Genomic DNA, 19,554 nt, shown 5'->3' with positions numbered 1-19,554 from the left:
ATGTAAAAAGGTAGTAGATGAATTTAAACAAAACCCATGGTCTGGATCCAGAATAGACATTATTTTCTTCACCTCCTATAATCATGTACTTTTTTTACATTCCCAGAAAACGTTATTGAATATGTTCAAATTTAACACAATCATCTGTGGGTTATTATAACACAGGCCTTTTGCTCCTTAAGTGTTTAGTAGAGAGAGATAGACAGAAAAATTTCGCATTAACTGTGACGTTAATGAGCTATGCTAAAAGCTATGTTTTTTGGAAATCAGTACTTTTGTTTTAGAGGTAAAGTGAACTTTATGGAAGCTGAGATTTGTGTAATCAATTTCCTGTCCTGAAGTTCTCTTCCTTCTTCTTACCGCACCCTAACAAAAACTGAACAAATCAACAACAATCAGCAACTTAATGGGAAGGAATAATCATGCAGATTATGGTAAACTGAAGTTCATATGGCTGTTCCCATGATATACTCATAAGGTGGGTTTTTAATACCAGGGGGCACTAAGGCACACAGGTGCCCAGTAACCAAGGCACCCAGGGGGTCACGAAATGTGCATTACATGACCCAACACAGGGAGTGTGAGCTGCGGTGAGGACAGCACTCCAGGAGGTAAGAGGGGGGGTGAGGGATGGACAGTAGTGTGAGCTGCATGGATGATGGAGATGGGAAGGGGAGTAGTGTGTGTGTGGTTACATGTATGCTGTTGCATTTCCACTTGCATTGGCATAAAGGTCCCAGACAAACCTAAATTTATTTTGAGACCATCTTTTCGGGTTACTGACATATTAAGTGGGGGATAACATGTTCTGATTCCGGAAAACTTTCGGCCTGACACAGTAACTGCTCAAAAAACTCAAAAAACATTATGCACAGATGCACCGTGTGAAATTTCCAGCCCTTTTCCAAACGCACTATTAAAATTAAATGCGTAGGTTGAAGAGCTGAGAAATAATCCTATTGTGATGAAAATATAGAATTTCATGTAATTCCACACATACACAGTAAAATCAGGTAGTGCCCCTGAATTTCTATCCCCTGACTCCCTTGCTAGCCCTCTCAAGTCCTAGAAGAAAATGTGGCTTGGTTGCCCTACCCTTCTAGTCTCTACAAACTCACTCATTTCACGACTCTCTTTGCAAATTAGCTTTCGTGCGCCACCTAGTGTTCGAATCGTATAACTACGATTAGACATATTTCTACCAAGTCTGTCGCCTTTACACAGAGTATCCAATAAATCAAATACAAGAGAATAATGATCACTCAAGAATTTTAGGTTCAGATAAAATAATACTAATAATAAGCACATAGCAACAAAAGTTAACTCCTTCAGTGCTCACCTATCCTTACATCTCTTACCTCTCACTACATTGTATGCAAATACAATCGTATGTAATTAGCATATTATAAAAAACACACAGTAATCAGGGTGCTGGGGGCTGTCCGCCAGGGTGCCTGTTGCCATGGGAGGTTTCCGACCATACTGTCACGACCAGGGGTTGATAAGGTGTTGACTGAACTGTCTATGACTGGTGGATCACGGCCGGTTGAGGAGATCACTAATCTTTTTCCAATTGTCCCCAAATTAAGGAAGGCCAAGGTCTACAATCCTCTGTTCTAGTGCTCCCTTGCTGGTATCCAGCAATGCCAATAGTCTGTGCCTGGTGGACCATTTCTTTGATATTGGCTCCCACATGCCAGGAAAATATCCTACAAATATCTGTGATTAGCCCAGAGAAAGCTATCCTAGTGACAAGTTACTAAGTGGGAGAAGAGTTAGACTGTGGCAGGAGAATCAATTAATATAAAGCAAGGGATGAGTAACTTTCATAGAAGACATAACACACCGGTGTGGATTTTCACAACTAAATAAAACATTTGTATAGTTGTTGAGATTTCGAACCACCTAAGTCCCCCCCCCTCTTAAAGTACCCCTTGTGACCAGATGTCTCCATTAACTTGGCTCTTAATGCAGCGCCACAACTAACATGATATGTATGCACTATGCACTCTTTGGTTTAGATGGAAATCTTCTCTCTAGAAGTAACGGAGTAAAGTTCCAGGGCCTGTCTCATACTAGCTTCTACAGAACATTATCAATAATTACTGTACACACATATACACTCTATACCATACCAACCATATACACTCTATACTATACCAACCATACCATGCATATACACTCTATACCATACATATACACTCTATACCATACCAACCATATACACTCTATACTATACCAACCATACCATGCATATACACTCTATACCATACATATACACTCTATACCATACCAACCATATACACTCTATACTATACCAACCATACCATGCATATACACTCTATACCATACATATACACTCTATACCATACCAACCATATACACTCTATACTATACCAACCATACCATGCATATACACTCTATACCATACATATACACTCTATACCATACCAACCATATACACTCTATACTATACCAACCATACCATGCATATACACTCTATACCATACATATACACTCTATACCATACCAACCATATACACTCTATACTATACCAACCATACCATGCATATACACTCTATACCATACATATACACTCTATACCATACCAACCATATACACTCTATACTATACCAACCATACCATGCATATACACTCTATACCATACATATACACTCTATACCATACCAACCATATACACTCTATACTATACCAACCATACCATGCATATACACTCTATACCATACATATACACTCTATACCATACCAACCATATACACTCTATACTATACCAACCATACCATGCATATACACTCTATACCATACATATACACTCTATACCATACCAACCATATACACTCTATACTATACCAACCATACCATGCATATACACTCCATACCATACCAACCATACCATGCATATACACTCTATACCATACCAACCATACCATGCATATAAACTCTATACCATACCAACCATACCATGCATATACACTCTATACCCAACTTTTCAAACAGCCAAAGAGGGACCCTTTTCTTTAGGATTGTAGTTAGAGGGTAGAAACATGTGAAATGGATATGTCAAGGCAAAAATGGTCTCTGCGGTTATCCAACTCTCTACAATCCCACAAAAATACACCGACCTTGTACATCCCTTATACACATTTTAGGCTTCCCTCCCTAAATTATACATTCTCTTGTATTCTTCATCTTTCAGACCCAGGGCTTTGAGAAACAGATTTGGAGATTCATATAACTGTCACATGGCAATGCTTCTGATTATTACCCTCAATAAAAAGATCATTCTCAGTCTGGCATTATTAAAGGTCACCCCAAGAAGGACTACAGCCCCACTTTCTGCTTTTTACGTTCGCTCAACCTATGTCCTTCTAACCAGTTAGTGGTTTTGTTATCCGCAGTCCAGCAGAGCAGCCGGCACCAATCACTCACTTCTCAAAATATTTACGATGTATGATAAACAAAGCACACACTGGTATTAACTGTTTATACTTTAATAAATAAGTAAAATAAATCTTCATTTCTGAAGGCCAAACAAAACATCAGTCAAGATTTTAATACTAATTCATTTGAAAGTCACCGGCCATGTTTTCACCTAAATTGTTTTTTAAAAAATGATTGAATTGATCAAACTATGTATCATAGGGCATTCCCATTTCATATTTAAAAAAAATATTCACATACATTCATACATGCCATAAGCAGTCCTCTTTAACCCCAATTTGTTAAGCAGTGCACTGTACAATGGAACGGACAGAAACTATCGCCCCTGAGTAAAAGGTACTGCATACATTATACTTCATATATATATATATATATATAACTTCCAAAATGCCTTGCGAGCCACTGAACCAGAGACTCTCCTCTTTTAAAGCGTAGATCTAATTCTGACTTCATTTGTTTTTATCTTTTGCTATTAAAAATACTACTTTAACTCTGCAGTATTGGATTTTATGTTTTTTTTCCCCATGTACTTAAGTTTACTATATATAATGAAGATCCAACTCCAATGAGCTTCTACTGCAGAGCGAGGCTGGCAGGCCTTGAAAAATACATATTTAAATCAGCGAGAGCTCTTCAAAGTCTCTTCTTCACCCATAGCATTATGAAGGTCCAGCCCAGCCCAGGAGAAACCTCTGCTGCAGCTACCAATTTGCCTCCTCGCGTCACTAGTGTTACCAGGTGGCTATACAGGTAATGTTTTTGGAGCTAGCCCAAAACCCTTGCCATACCCTTAGCATAGGTGGCGTGGGGGGGGGGTTGGGGTCGATTTGTTAAGTTGGGGAAAGTGTTCTTCTACCCTTTGCCACTGATTCCAGTTTCTCTGAGGTTATGTATTTCCATTACTTTTAAAGTAAAAATTTCCTTAAGAATAACAAACAAAAACCACAACCTATATGTATGATAAAACTAATCAGTTATTCTAAAAGAGTTCAGTGCATCTTGAGAATTACATATAAAGCTGGTGCCTTAACCTATACCCTTTACAATGAATTGGCAGAGTTTTTGGAATTGGTGGTTGATTTTTCCATTGTTTCAAAACAAAATAACAAAACAAAAAATTATGTTTTTTCAGTCATATTCTACAAATTAGTAGAACATTACAGTATACTTATGGACACCCGAAACAACAAATTACCAACATACTGTACATTTGTACAATACCGTACATTTATAAGCACAAGCAAGTGTCAGCCCAGAGTTATGAGCAGCACCTTTCATAACGGATTCTTAGAGGACTCAGAGATGGCTGAATTACATTGGGGTCTTTCGCGGGTTCAGAATCTTCCTCATTAGCAATCATTTCTTTAATCAGACAGGAAATTGCCTCATCGATATTCACATTGTCCTGCATGAAGGATAGAGGAGTTGCATCAATACTGTAAATATGTAAATGTAAATTAGAGTAAGATTGGGTCCACTAAACTTTTACCTAAAACATAAGTTTATGAGACGTATTAATGCATATGACAGCTAAGTGGTCCCTTTACATTTTTGTTTAAATCGGTATCTGTGAAGAGCTCTAACCTTTGCAGAAGTCAGATGAAAATCACTAAATCCCAACTCTTGACACATCCCCTCCAGATTTTTGGCACTTGAGTCTGGGAGGCTTTGGTCACACTTGTTTCCAAGGAGGATTGCTGGAATTGGTTTTCCATTCTGCAAAGACACCTTGGAGTCCAAGTCCTCCTTCCATCGTTGGACAGAGTCTAGTGTGGCTGCTCGACCCAAATCACACACCACAAGAGCACCTACTGCCTCCCGGTAATACAACCGTGTCATGTGACCAAACCGCTCCTGGCCTATAAGAGAAATTAAAGAGTAAAAGTTTAATGAGGTCAGATGGTAAAGGAACAATCAATATTCAATGAATTATTTTCTGCTTCTGCGGTGGTCCAACTCGTGTGGCATGCTATCAACCAAGGCTGGATCTAAAGTTTCTCAACTCATGACAACAACTCCTAGCAGCTCAGAGCCCTGAAGAGCCACCGGATTTGGCATGGCTGGCCCAAGAGTAAATATCTAGGTCTCCCACTGTATTCAAACCTCAATCCAGACACCAGAGAAATTGTATAACTATACTTTATAGCAGGTGTGTTTTTGCATGTTAATTCCCAAACACATCCTCAAACCAAGTGAGATGGAAACAACTATCACCGGCCACAAGTGTTCCCTGTATTAACCTTCTCTGACTTATCTGGACACATGCCCACGAGGCCCTGGTAGGTATGAAAGAAATCACTCCAGATATAGCTGTTCCATCTAAAAGACAACATATGTAAAGTCCAACACTAAATAAAGTGGGATAATTTGGGTAATGTGGTAATGTGAGAGGGGCAGAAAACCAGGTTAGAGGGGTGTTGAAGTTATTTTGGGTGATATTGTACTGATAAATTGCTTAAAATGTATGAGATAGGATCATCACACGTTTGGTTGTATTATGTTTAAAACAAATAACAAAACAGCTGTTTAACTGTTTGACATAATATACCAATAGCTACAAGTAATTGTCACAATTTATAGTAAAGTAATATAGTATAGTAATATAGTATAGTAATAAAGCATAATAAAAGGATAGTATAGTAATATAGTATAATAATATAGTATAGTAATTTAGTATCATAATATAGTATAGTAATATAGTATACTATTATAGTATAGTAATATAGTATAGTAATATACTATTATAGTATAGTAATATAGCATAATAAAAGGATAGTATAGTATTATAGTATAATAATATAGTATAGTAATATAGTATCATAATATAGTATAGTAATATAGCATAATAAAAGGATAGTATAGTATTATAGTATAATAATATAGTATAGTAATATAGTATCATAATATAGTATAGTAATATAGCATAATAAAAGGATAGTATAGTATTATAGTATAATAATATAGTATAGTAATTTAGTATAATGATATAGTATGTTAATGGAAGCCTGTAACAAAATATAACTAGTAGTATTCTCGGACAGATAGTATTATAGTATAGTAATATAGTATAGTATTATAGTATAGTAATATAGCATAATAAAAGGATAGTATAGTATTATAGTATAATAATATAGTATAGTAATTTAGTATAATGATATAGTATGTTAATAGAAGCCTGTAACAAAATATAACTAGGAGTATTCTCGGACAGATTTAAGGTTTGAGACTTTACAGCAGCAATAATCGGCAGACTTTGGCCAGAGTGGTTCTTAGTTCTATGTTTCTGCATTACTTTAATAATAAGGGATGATGAGATAAGAAATGCTGACCATGTGAATATGTGATTAAGCCATTTCTTATCCCCCAGCCATTTGGGGCCAAATTATTTTTCCTGTAAACTATTAAGACATCTATTTCTACTATTTATTAAGATTTAATATGACAAGTCTATTTAATATTTTACTTCTATTCTACAAAGTAATTTTCAGTGTGGTTGACCCTGGAGGCTGGGGCAGTTTTCTTACGTTTACTGTAGTTTATATGCAGGTCCAAGTCAGACAGGCCCTGTTTGAAGAAATTTGCCTGGGATCAATTGCCCCCCCAGACCAGCCCTCCCCTGACCACAGTCTGATCCGGTCCCATCATGTGCTGTCTAACAAGTTATTCACTTTGTTGCTCTTTTGTGTTCATGTTGTTGTGTTTCATTGTATTATTATCCTTTACTGGAACCTTTGGACTATTAAAAATTACTCCATATGGTGGCACGGACAGAGCCTTTGGTTTCAACGCTTTGATAGCTGAATGCCATGCGGGGGGGGGGTCACACTGTACCAACCATACTAATATCACTCACATATAAGCCCTTTAGATCGCCTCACAGACTTTTCTCTTTGACCTTATTAAAAATGTTACATATTTTTATTGTCTCAAACCCCTGAATCTGAATCTGTTCTCTTGGATGATTTTTTATTGACATTAGAACCCTATAGGCAGTTGGAAGTAATGTCTGATGAACACCGAGGAGGCCATTCCCTTGCAATAATATTTAGTTATTCGATACAATTAGGGTCTCTTTTTTTAAATTTTATCATTTAATATTGTGAAAAGATATGACTTTTGTCCTTTTGTTGAAAAGTTTTATTTTTTTCTTCTTAGCGATACATGTTCTTATTCTCATATCAACTGAATGCAGGATGATATTTTTAAAAAATGTGTATTTCGTTACTTATTGTTACATATATACTTGTCTAGAATGTGTATTCGATTAACCTTTTATGTGCCCCTAATTACCTGAAAAGAAACTTCATTTTTCAGTGATGCGCTTTTTAACTATAAACTTTGCAGGACCTCGTGACCTCTCATAGGAGGTGTGATGTTCAGCTCGCTGGTTTAGTGAATCCGCCTATATTTACTGCAGTACCTGAAACACATCTTTACCCTCACCTGCAATGTCCCAAAGTTGGAGTCTAACCACAGTGTCCGCGTTCCAGTTCACAATCTTCAGGGCGAAATCCACTCCGATGGTAGCTCTGTAGCACTGTGAGTAGATGTTGTGCACGTATCTCTGTATGATTGAAGTCTTGCCAACTCCATAGTCACCCACCACCAGCACCTTACACAGAAACTCTCTCTGTGGGCAACCCATTGTCCTGCAGCCTTCTAATGGAAACCTTGGAAGTCTACCACCGCTATATATAATGTACGCTAAGTTATTTCCACTAGATCTGAGCAAATGTGTTTGTGTGCTCAGCTCTGCGTATACTGGAATTCCACACCGATGTGAGAAGATGGAAAAGAAACCAACTGAGCGAGCTACCCTTCAGCATGATAAATCTACAACACACCCACCAAACATTTGCACATCTAAAGCACATTTTAGGTTTACTCGATGTGTTAACGGTGTGCGGGTGCAGCACTGATCATGGTAGGTGAGAAAATTGGTGAGAACTGAATAGAATATATAAATAAAATAGCTATAATTAGTTATGCAGTAAATTTTTTTTTTTTTTTTTTAGAATTACTAAATGCTATTTTTTTTCTAAAATCTAAAAGTTTTCTTTTTGTGTGGAGTCACAGTTCTCATATCAAACCACACAGACTGATGAGCACTAGATCCCAAACTTTCAACTACAGAAATATCAGTTAACAAATCTCCATTTGTGAACACTAAATCTAATATGGCCTAAATCTAATTTACAATATCGGCACTCTGGGCACAACCGGCTACCATGGTTACCTACTTCACATCAGGAACATTAAAGGCAGTCCTGCTTATAACTTCAATGTCATTTAGCCATTTCCTTAATTAGTATTATTATCTATTTGTCCACAAGGCGGACACATTTAGTGCGTGTCTCGATATGTAGGTTAGTGTGTCTCAGAGTGGGTGTGCATGTTAGTGTGTTTGGTTTTGTTTCTTTATTGTGTGAGCATGCGTCTTTGGGTATGTTAGTGTGTGTGTATTTTAGCATGTGAACATGTGTTTTTGTCTGGGTCTGTTTGTGAGTGAATGTGTGTGGGGGGGATGTTTTAGTGTGTGAACATGTTAGTGTGTGCGCGCGACTGGTTGTGTTTTTGTATATAGGTATGCAGGGCCGGCCCTGCCATGGAGCAGAGTGGGGCAATTGACCCAGACGGCATTTTGCCGCCCCAAGTGCCCTTTTTTTTTTTTTTTTTAAGCGGAGGAGAGAGGGGGGCGCCAAGTAGTTTTTTGCACACGCTTGGCGCCCCTCTCTCTCGTCTGCGAGCTCTCTAGCTCGGTCTCGGCTTGTAATGGTGAGCGCGGGAATATGACATCACTTCCAGCGCACACCGCGGCAGAGCAGGGAGACTCGCCGCAGGACTGCTGCAAGGTAAGTGACGTACAAAGGGGGGGGGGGGTAGGGTAGATAATAGGGAGGTAGATAACGAGAAGGTAGGGAGGAGAAGGGTAGATAATGAGCAGGGGCGGCATTTCAAACTTCGCCCCAGGTGGCACTATGTCTTGAGCCGTCCCTGTAGGTATGTCTGTGCGTGTTATTGCTGAGTATCTAGTTGTGTTGGTGTGAGTGTCTGGGTGTGAGTGTCCCCCCCGAGGCTCTGATTCGCCCTTGCTTGTCCAGGGGGCTTAGAAATCATACACACTTGTGTTCGATTAGATTTTATGCAATCTTTCACATAGAAAACCAGCCTCCCCCTTCCTGCCTTTATAAAGGGTACCCTGGTATTGGTACATCCCAATCATTCTCATTATACCCCCACCTGGATACTATTATCCCTTCCCCTTCTATACTGTCTAGCCCAGTATTTATGCCCCCCCCCCATTCTTAGTTCAAAATATCCTTCAACCATCTAGCTCTCCTCTCCTCAAGAACATTGGACACTCTTGCATTCAGGGGAAATCCATTATGATCATAGAAATCGTACATCAAACCAAAATAATCCCAGTGCTCTAAAAACCCAGATCTGGACAAATCTAATCAATTTTCCCCTCTCTTTTTTGGGAAGATAAACTATTTTCCTCCCTTTCCTCGTCCTAAATTTGTTCCGATCAATTGCGATCAGTCAGCAGGGGGAGCAATGAGAGGGCCAATCAGGGTCTTGAAAGAACCTTCTGAAGCTCTCCTGTCCTCAAGTGAACTTGTGGTGGATGTCAGCAGTGACACCTACTGGAAGAGAAAGGCCGACCATGGCTTTCCATGAACGACTGTGTACCGGCGCTCGCGGTGAGCACAGTTACAAACAATCTGCGGGAAGCTAGCAATGCTGGTAGTTACATCCTAAAGGGACCAGAAGGGTTAAATTAGCAAATTTGTTTGCAACCACATCTAACCATCACCCAACAGTGCACCTGGTTCCCTTCTGACCTCCTCTCTCGTTGCTTGGTGCCTCATCTAAAGTCAAGAGACTTCTCTCAAAATTGTCAATATGTGTTGCAATACGCTTCACCAAAGCTCCGATCTGAGCTTCCAGAGGCCACGTGCTCACTCTTCCCACAGCAATATGGACCCTAGAACGCTGTTCCAAGCGTGCATACATAGGGCATGATGTACACCGAGTGAGATTACCAAGCTTGCTCATCACGTATGGTGGGAATTCTTTGCACAATGAATTTATGAACTTACCTTTGATTCTGTAACTCTCGCGTTGCACTAACCGGTCACTTACAAAAACGCAAGCACTTACGGTTAGCATGTGAAATGTGAAATGTGCTACTTGCTGTATACAAACCCCACCATTAACTAATAGGGACTCTGAACACATCATACAATGCCTGCTTTTAGTGTGTTTACTGCATAATAAACAATATGGTAATATTTTAGCTGGGGGGGGTACCTGCCAAACTTCATATACTGCAATAGAATCGATTTCATATGTCTATAACAAAGCAACCTAAAAAGATTTGGGCCTCTTGAGCATCCATAATGCCAGTGATCAGGGGTTGTATAATATTTTTAAAAACTACAGTTTTCACATCTACGGTATGCACAAATACTGTTTTGACTTTTCCTTCTAGTTCATCTTGTGTATTAAACTCGTGTTTGCATGAAAATCTGAGTCCAGAATATTAAAAATAACTATAAATACATTATTTATTAAGAAACATGTGAAGCAACAGACAATAAAAAGGCTTATGATGAAAAAACTGACTGGTATACAGGGAAAAGACAATGTTTTCATAAAGTACAATTAGACTGGTGGGGATTTTAGCCTAAGACACATGGAATGCTCAGCTTTAGCTTATTTGGGTTAATTTACTAAACCAGGAGATTGCAGGAACATTGTGGTTTTGATTTTCCAACTTCACTGTATTATGAAGTATGGCCATGCTGGCCCTGCATACGACATAGGCCAGTCTCGGAGGCTTTCCACAAATGTCACTTTTTTTAATTATGCCTCAACAGGGCCTAAGTCTTTTTTTTGTGGAGAAGCTCACTATGTTTGTCCCTTTTTAAGTAGTTAGTAATGTCAGTGAGCAGAAACTATGACTGTCCTGAACAATTTAAGGTTTAGTGTATAAACTCCATAGCGTGGTACATGCATAGCTGCCGTGGGCTTAATGGTTATATACACTATATATTAACATATGAAAACCCCTTGGTTGTGAGCAGTCTCATACCAAATTTACTTTGCTGACTGCATACAATATTGTTTTGGGCACTTCACTTGCAGTACATTTTCTGTTAGAAAAATGGTTTAGAAAATAAGTACTGCGTTTATATATATCCACCAAGAACCTCACGTGGCATGTCCTCTGTTGTGAGCTCTAGTATGCAGAGTCGTACCTCCAAAAGGCAAGTCTTTAATGCTTAAAGGAGAAACTTTCATGAGAAAGGCATACCTTAGGGGACCACAGAAGCAACAGTCCTAAGGTGGAAGAACGTGTAGCTGACAGCACAGACCTCTCCATTGAGTCATGCGCATCTTCTGCCATTGAAATGCACTGGGATATAATGTCATCTAACAGCTGGCGGCGGCACGCAGACCGCAGAGGTAAGGTCCGAACCGTTAGCTACACCAACCTCTACTCTGATCAGGTATGACTGGGCTGTGCAGGGGCTCACGGGGGAAGCTTACGCTGGGGCTTCTTTATGTTCACAGACAGATCTGGACAAACTGCTGGCAAGAAGGGGAAAATAATGAAATACGTGAGACTGAAAAACTTATAAGGTGTGAAAATGCAGCGTGAAGCACGGATAAACATGGAATATTCTAAGATTGGAAGGGACCAATATACCAGGAGGAGTAAGGAGTCAAAGTTAAAAGGTGGGCAGTAGGATGTTTTAAGGTCAGTTGGATAAAATAGTTTCCTTCATTCACTGATTTCATCATCTTCAGACCAGCTCAGGCTGTCATCGGATTCTTCCTCTAATTCTGGAGGCCCCTGAGATGTTGGTTGTGGTTCCTCTTCAGTTGGTAGACAGGTAGAGGAGACGGAAAGCTCTAGTCGTGCCCAGGTCACAGGGTCGGATTTCTTCAGCGTGATCTCCACTTTGGTAGGCAACAAACTCACAACACTGTTTTCCACATCAATGACCTGAGAAGCCATTAAAATGTTTAAACGAAAAGCAAGTGAAGTTTTGAACAACAATAGCAACAGACACCATGTGTATAAGAATAAATACATTTCAACACAGCGTGAAACTCATGAGAGATAAAATATGAAACAAATTGTGAATGTTAGTTAGGAAAGTATATAGCAGAGGTTTTTTTTAAATAGTGAGCACTCATCCAATATGGTTTTAAAAGTTATTTATATAAAAAAAAATCTTTTCTCCCCTCAACTAGAAGACTGCATTCCAGCGGAGCGAATGTATATGGTGGGCCCCGTACAAATATCCACATTATGTTCCATACATGTTTAAAAAGAAAACAACAAAAGTCGTATTGAAAAAGGAGTTTTAGATCATGCATATTTTGTATAAAATTGATATTTTAAGGATACAAAGTGTCTTATCCTGGGCTGATAAGTCAATCTTATACTTACACCCCAAAATTCCAGCTGACGCCTGAATTCACTCTTTCCTTGGAAGGACAACTGAATGTCAACCTGCGAAGACATAGAACTATCAACATGCTGTACAACCCATACGTTTCTACATTTTAGACTCCACAAAATTTCCATGTAGGTTCCATTGTTAGCAAATGTATTAATTCATTTTCACATTGAGCTGACACAGACAAAGGTTACAAATGTGGCCACTCACGTACACTATGTGACCAAAAGTATGTGGACACCTGACCATCACACCTATATGAGATTGTTGGCTGCAACAGCCTAAACGCCTCAGAAAATCATGTCTTTATGGACCGTACGATGCTGGAAAAGGATAGGGCCTTCCCAAATAGGTGCCACATAGTTGGAAGCATACAAGTGTCTAAAATATCTTTGTATGTTGTAGCATTAACATTACTCTTAAATGGAACTAAGGGGCTTAGCCCTAACCCTGGAAAACAGCCCCAGACCATCTCACCAAACAGTAAGCACTATGCATTCTGGTATGTAGCTTTCTGGCTTTCTCCAAACCTAGAAATGTCTCTCGCACTTCAAGATAGCGAAGCATGATTCTTCGATCTAGAGAGAACGTTTCCACCACTCCAGACGACTTTTGGGATTGCACATAGTAATCTTCGGCTTGTGTGCAGCTGCTCAGCCATGGAAACTCAGGCCTTTACATAGTTTGCATAGTACCACTATATTGATTTTCATTTTGGTAAATCAATTTTCTGGCCTAAAGATTGGGAATACTATTAATTTTCAATTGGAAGACTAGTAAGGATGACTAGTGTGTGAGCTGGTGGAGCTTTAAAGAAACTGGTGGGTCCAGGTTATATCCATACCTGGATATCATCTGTACATCAACAGATACACTCCTAATCTGCAGCACCCGGCAGTGCCATCCTTTCAGCATAGCTACAGATAAATGTACAGGACCAGCAGCACCTGAACACAGCCTGCGTAGCATGTACGTCGAAGTGATCTTGTTTTAGCTGCTCCCACTGCTGCTATAGCACTATAGATTGTAAACTCTTTTGATCAGGGCCTTCCTCATCTGTTGTCTCTGTTAATCATCGTTATATTACATGCTACTTGTTATGTCCTGTCTATGCATTGTACAGCGCTAAGGAATTTGATGGCGCTATATAAAACAATAAATAATAATAATAATATCAGTCATCTTACCCCTGTACGATTGGCTAGAACATGGCTGAACTCCGGTAGGGCTGTTTTGGCATAAATAGTTACAACAACAACACTGCTAGTCTGGTGCCAGTCATAGCGACATGAGACTTCCTGAAAGAGAAATGTAAGACAATTTTATATACATCTGCTTTATTGCTCTATGCATTTCAATTGAACTTTGTACATAAAGCTATTACTAAATAAACAGACAATGTATTTCAAATTGTAATTGTCACAAAAGGGTGTGTGTGAGATACACCAATAAGCCATCACATTTTTACAACCTGCCTAATATTGTGTACGTCCCACATTTGCTGCCTCTAGACCTCTGAAGCTCTGCTGTGGTTTCCGGCACCAAGACAAGGTGGGGCCACCATGGATGCATCCTGGTGCCATGTGTTCTTCAGGTAAGTGACACATGCGAGCCCGGCCATGATGTAAAAGATAACGTGATTCATCAGACCAGGCCACCTTCTTCCATTGCTCTGCAGTCCAGTTCTTATGCTTACGGGCCCTTTGTAGGTGCTTTCGGCAGTGGACAGGGGTCAGGATGGGCTCCCTGACTGGTCTGCGGCTACACAGCCCCATACACATCAATCTGCGTTGCAGTGTGTGTTCTGACACCTTTCTATCAGAACCAACATTAACAACTTGAGCTACAATAACTCCCCTGTTGGATTTGACCACATGGGCAGCCTTCGCCCCCACATGCATCAATGAGCCTTGGCTGACCAGAGCCCTTTGGCCGGTTTACCTTTTTTCCTTCTGTGGACCACTTTTAATGTACTGGTCACTGCAGACCGGGAACACCACACAAGAGCTGCAGTTTTGGAGATGCTCTGACCCAGCTATCTAACCATCACAATGTGGCCCTTGTTAAAATCGCTTAGATCCTTACGCTTGCCCATTTCTCCTGCTTCTGACACATCGACTTTGAGGAGGAAATCACTTGCTGCCTAATATATCCCACCCACTGCCAAACGCACAAACTAGAACATTGGATTTCATTGGATTTCCCACAAATCAAAGCTTACATTTATTGTGACAGTTTGATTGCATATCAAAATGAGACATTTACGAAGACCTCCTCATCAAACCCCACCTTCTCACCTTTTTTGCGGCTTCTTGCACCCATAAGTGCTTCCCTGAGCTGCACCCACGTTGATCAAGAAATTCATTGAAATCACTGGTTTTAATGGAACAACAGGACCAATACTTCATGCTGGAAATAAATGGATTCGGTGATCATTCAATAAAAACAAACAAAAAAACTAAACCCTGAGAAAGGTAAAGTGCCGAAAGAAACGTTGGGGGATCTACATGGAACAAACTCTCCTGTCACCGCTTTTTTTTCCTGCTTATTTGATACTTTTTGGTCTTTTTTGCTTTTGACCAGCTTTATTTATAACTTCTGTAAGTATATGTTTACTTTCCTGGCTTTAATATTACTTTTGGAATATTAGATTTTATTTAAATGACTTGTTTTGTGCACCTTTATTTATTGCTATATATGCTTTCCTGTTGGGGCTAGACTTGGAGTGTTCCAATATTTAACACTTTTGTATAGGCTACTAGAGATACACGAGTGCCTCTAATATAATGTAATTTTGGTGACCATTCAGACATAGGTGGTGCAGAAGAAGCCACAGTCACTGACTGCTGGTTGAATATGGGGACAACAAGAGTGCGAAGAACAGACGGAATACAAGAAAATAATCAAAGCTGTAGAATTGTTGCCAGGTGAGAGTGTGGATTTATAATGAATTTAGTGGGGATACAGAATATACAAAGAAGGTGATTAGACTGGGTGAAAGTAAGACAAGACAAGAGGTGGCGTTACCCCTCATGGAAAACTGGAACTCCAGGGTGATAAACACAGGTTCCATCGTCAGTTTCTGGCCCTTGATAAACCTGCATTAAACAGAGCCGTTATAAACGTATTATTTCACATGAAAAAAGCATAAAAGATGAAATAAATGTTTAACCAAACTCACCTCTTTGCAACCTGAATGCTTACATCGTGTTCCAAGAGTTGCAACTTCAGCCTCAACTACAAGCAGAAACACAGTATTGAGTTTATGACTAGTGCTTCTAGTTAATAACCCATATTTTTTCACGGATGCCCTTCATTCAGCTATACAAAGCACTATTCCACTCCTGCCTGTCTAATAAAGGGAAGCAACGCTGGGTCTTCTTAGCAAACATTCAGGCATGCGCAGGTGTTGGGCACCATTGCCAGACACAATGGCATGCTAGTCTACAAAAAGGCTAATTGGCCACCACGCAAGAAGGGAGATAGCTTGAGGACAGCTGACAAATGAGAAAAAGGCCAAAGGAAGATCTTTCATGGACTTGTTTCTGTATTTTATCTGTTCTTTCACCTTTTTGTTCAGACTCGACCTTTGTTTCCAATTTGAGTTTCTCCAAGGCTTGCTCGAGGGACTGAGATACTTTGAGCACAAGGGGCCGCATCTGTTCCTGTGCACTAAAAAACACGACAATCTCAAAATGCATCGTATGAACCACCTTGTACTCAGCATCGCTTCTTGGAACAGATGCTTTCCAGAAATGACGGTTTAACCTGTTCACTACCTGGGCCTCTCCTTTTGCATCTTCTCAGCGGATTTGGGGCCTTTTACGATGAGCTCTGCACATTTATTTGATCCAGAGGAATCTGCAGGGCTTTTGACTCCACTAATTTCAGGTTTAAGAGGTTCCAGTGGCTTTTCATTGCTGTGAGGTCCCTTTGAACAACCCTAAAATGGTGTAACAGAAATTATAGCAAAGTCCAGGAATAAAGATTTTGCACAAGGGGGGAACCTCAATAAAGGCTAATAAGCTAATCTACGTCGCAAACGTCAGAAGGGGATTCTAAGTTAGTAATTAGTAAAGATGTTAGTGCCAGGGGTAGATGACAATAAGCTCTGTAGTGGATGGTTGACTAAGTGCCCCACACAGACATCCACAAGCCTCATCATTTTGCCACTTGTGTCTATAGACACAAATAAATTGCATTCAAGTGCCAGTGTTACAGCTGTTATCATGGCTGCTGAGGCAGGACTGATAACAGAGGGCCAAATGCTCACAGATCCTAGCGGGTAAGTGCAAAGTACATGTGTCAGAGCAATTTGAACAGGATGGGCCAAACAACAAAAACACAGTCAAACAAAGTAACTGCAGTAAAATAACCAATCACTGCAAAGTTTCTGTTAACTCAGCAAAATTTTAAACCCCTTAAGACACAATAACACAAGCAACACACGTACCTGAATAGCTAAAAATTCAGAGAAGTCAGTAGTACGTTTCCTGCAGCACGACCAGCCCTGGAGGGGGAAACTACGTATGAGTGAAACGAATACAAGAATGGACAAACTAAACGAATAAAGGCGAAAACAGTCCATACACTGACCTTCAGAGCATCGTGAAATATAGGATATCCAGGGTGAAAACAACAGGCGTCTAAATGGATGGAAAAAAATGATGATGGAAAAAAAAAAAAAAACACAAAACAAATGCTTTTTACTACACTCAGATACAAACACACCTTTAATATTCAGGCGCTTCTGAGATCTAGGTCAGAGGCAGGGCTTAATAGTAATGGGTGGCCCTGGGGACCCCTGCAACCACCTGTCTGCCCCTTTAAAGGCACTAGGTGCAGGTAACACTGTGTATAGCAGCACGGAGAGCGTAGAGATCATCTGATTGGATGATCTCTCACACACACTCTGCACAGTGTCTGACGGAACCAGTGCGCAGGAAGTGACATCACATCATCATGCAGTCTGCTCACAGCACGGAGGAAGAGAGGCACCACTTCTGCAAGTAAGTGGTGTGGGAAGGGGCACAAGCAGGCTGTTTAGGGCAAAGATGGCACTGTCGGACATGTTGCTTTGTTGAAGTTGGGGGTTCCCAGGGCAATGTTTGCACCTCAGCCCAGAGGTTTCTAGTTACTCCCCAGGTCAGACGCTACCCATGACATGATTTATACATCAGAACTGCTACTTACCTGGAGCATTGTCTTTGGGGATAAATCTCTGTCCGCATCCCTTGTTATAACACAGCACAGACATGTCAGAGGAATTCTGACTATCCTTTATTCCAATGTCCTGGCAACTCATTGGGCGAATAAATGAAAGAGGACCAACTTTAAAAGGCAGAGTGTACTGCAAAATAAGTCAGGAACTATTAGCAGGAGGAAATAACATGGAACGACCTGCCTCACAGCCGAATAGAATAAAAGCAATTAATACAAATAGCTCTGTTGCCCCGAGACCCCATTTAACACAATGTCTCTCTCACAAGTTGCACACCGTTGAAACATTTCAGCAACCAAAAGCACAGCGAGTTGCATTTGTGAGCACTTGGCGGAATGGATGAGCAGAAGCTGGGAAGGTCTCACCAAATGGTGAATTTGGCAAGTATTTGCGTTCTTTATATTAACAAATTTCTGCATTTTATTCTTGACCACAGCTTCTGCTACGCGTTACTGAATAAATCCATATCCGTTATTTCTTTCAAGTGTTCGCTATGAACTACCTTCTTGTCTCTGGATTTCTCCCTCAACTACAAATATTAAAAAAAATATACAATCTAGTATCTTGTATATATTAGTTCATGTCCGCTCTACAAAAAAGGCCTGCAAGCTACATCTCAGTCATTTTAAAGCACACAATATTTTTTTTAATTTCCCTATGGAAACATGAAAATTGCACATAAGGTTCACTTTAAGTAACATCAGGGATCATCTCAAATAGAGACAAAACCAACTCAACATAACTACAAGGACAACACACTCACACAAGAATTACCAGCAAGCTCAGGAGGTAAATGTAGAAATGGATTAGAGAGCAATAAAAGAGTGGATGGAAGCATACATGCATAGAGAGATAGACGTGAAAACACTTAATACCTTATGAGACAGAGGAGGTAGCAGCACAGAAAGAACGAGCACACACCGAACTGAGAAAGAACCGCACGCTGCTGGCCTAACGTATGGCTATCTTTAGAGTCAAGATATGTCAGCCCAGCACCAAACATGGAAAGAAGAATGTCAACAGCTGTGATGGAGAAGAAAAAAAAAAAAAAAAAGACAGCAGGATACCGGATTAAAAAAAAACAGAAAAAAAGGTGAAAACAGAAGCGGCATAAGTAATAAAGAGGAAAACAAGAAGTTTTTTGAAGTGGGTAATTCAGAAATAAATATAGAAGGTTCCGGAACATTCTAGAAAAGAAAAGAAAAGAAAAGAAAAAAAAATAAATAAAGAGCTCATCAAGCCCAGTCCCACAGACAAAATACAGCAATCTGCTCCAAAAATATTTTATTACACAAATATCACACAAACTCGACAGTTAACTGACTAGGGTTAGGGAAGGGGTGAAGACAGTTTATACAGAAGTGAGAAAACAGAGGTGGGAGGGAGTATTGTGAA

The 19,554-nt window shown here is 39.9% G+C and overlaps 2 protein-coding genes across 2 annotated transcripts; both read right to left on the bottom strand.

Annotated features, from left to right (window-relative positions):
* Window positions 1–4,720: 4,720 nt before the first annotated feature.
* On the bottom strand, window positions 4,721–8,107 carry LOC128503314 (ras-related protein Rab-38-like). Its single transcript, XM_053473357.1, has 3 exons — window positions 7,906–8,107; window positions 5,047–5,321; window positions 4,721–4,867 (listed from the first exon to the last, which is right to left on the bottom strand). Exons 1-3 carry the CDS (start codon window positions 8,105–8,107, stop codon window positions 4,721–4,723), a joined length of 624 nt encoding a protein of 207 aa, XP_053329332.1.
* A 2,916-nt stretch (window positions 8,108–11,023) lies between these two features.
* ITGB1BP2 (integrin subunit beta 1 binding protein 2) lies at window positions 11,024–19,109 on the bottom strand. The gene is made up of 12 exons (XM_053473718.1): window positions 19,035–19,109; window positions 18,132–18,288; window positions 17,535–17,584; window positions 17,392–17,448; window positions 16,718–16,881; window positions 16,507–16,610; window positions 16,120–16,175; window positions 15,966–16,036; window positions 15,236–15,347; window positions 14,126–14,236; window positions 12,929–12,991; window positions 11,024–12,478 (listed from the first exon to the last, which is right to left on the bottom strand). The coding sequence occupies exons 2-12, from the start codon at window positions 18,241–18,243 to the stop codon at window positions 12,254–12,256; spliced, it is 1,125 nt and encodes a 374-aa protein (XP_053329693.1). The 5' UTR covers window positions 18,244–18,288; window positions 19,035–19,109; the 3' UTR covers window positions 11,024–12,253.
* Between the last annotated feature and the right edge of the window lie 445 nt (window positions 19,110–19,554).

The sequence above is a fragment of the Spea bombifrons genome, chromosome 8 (assembly GCF_027358695.1).
Source record: "Spea bombifrons isolate aSpeBom1 chromosome 8, aSpeBom1.2.pri, whole genome shotgun sequence".
Classification (NCBI taxonomy): Eukaryota; Metazoa; Chordata; class Amphibia; order Anura; family Pelobatidae; genus Spea; species Spea bombifrons.
This window is presented reverse-complemented; position numbering and strand designations above follow the sequence as displayed.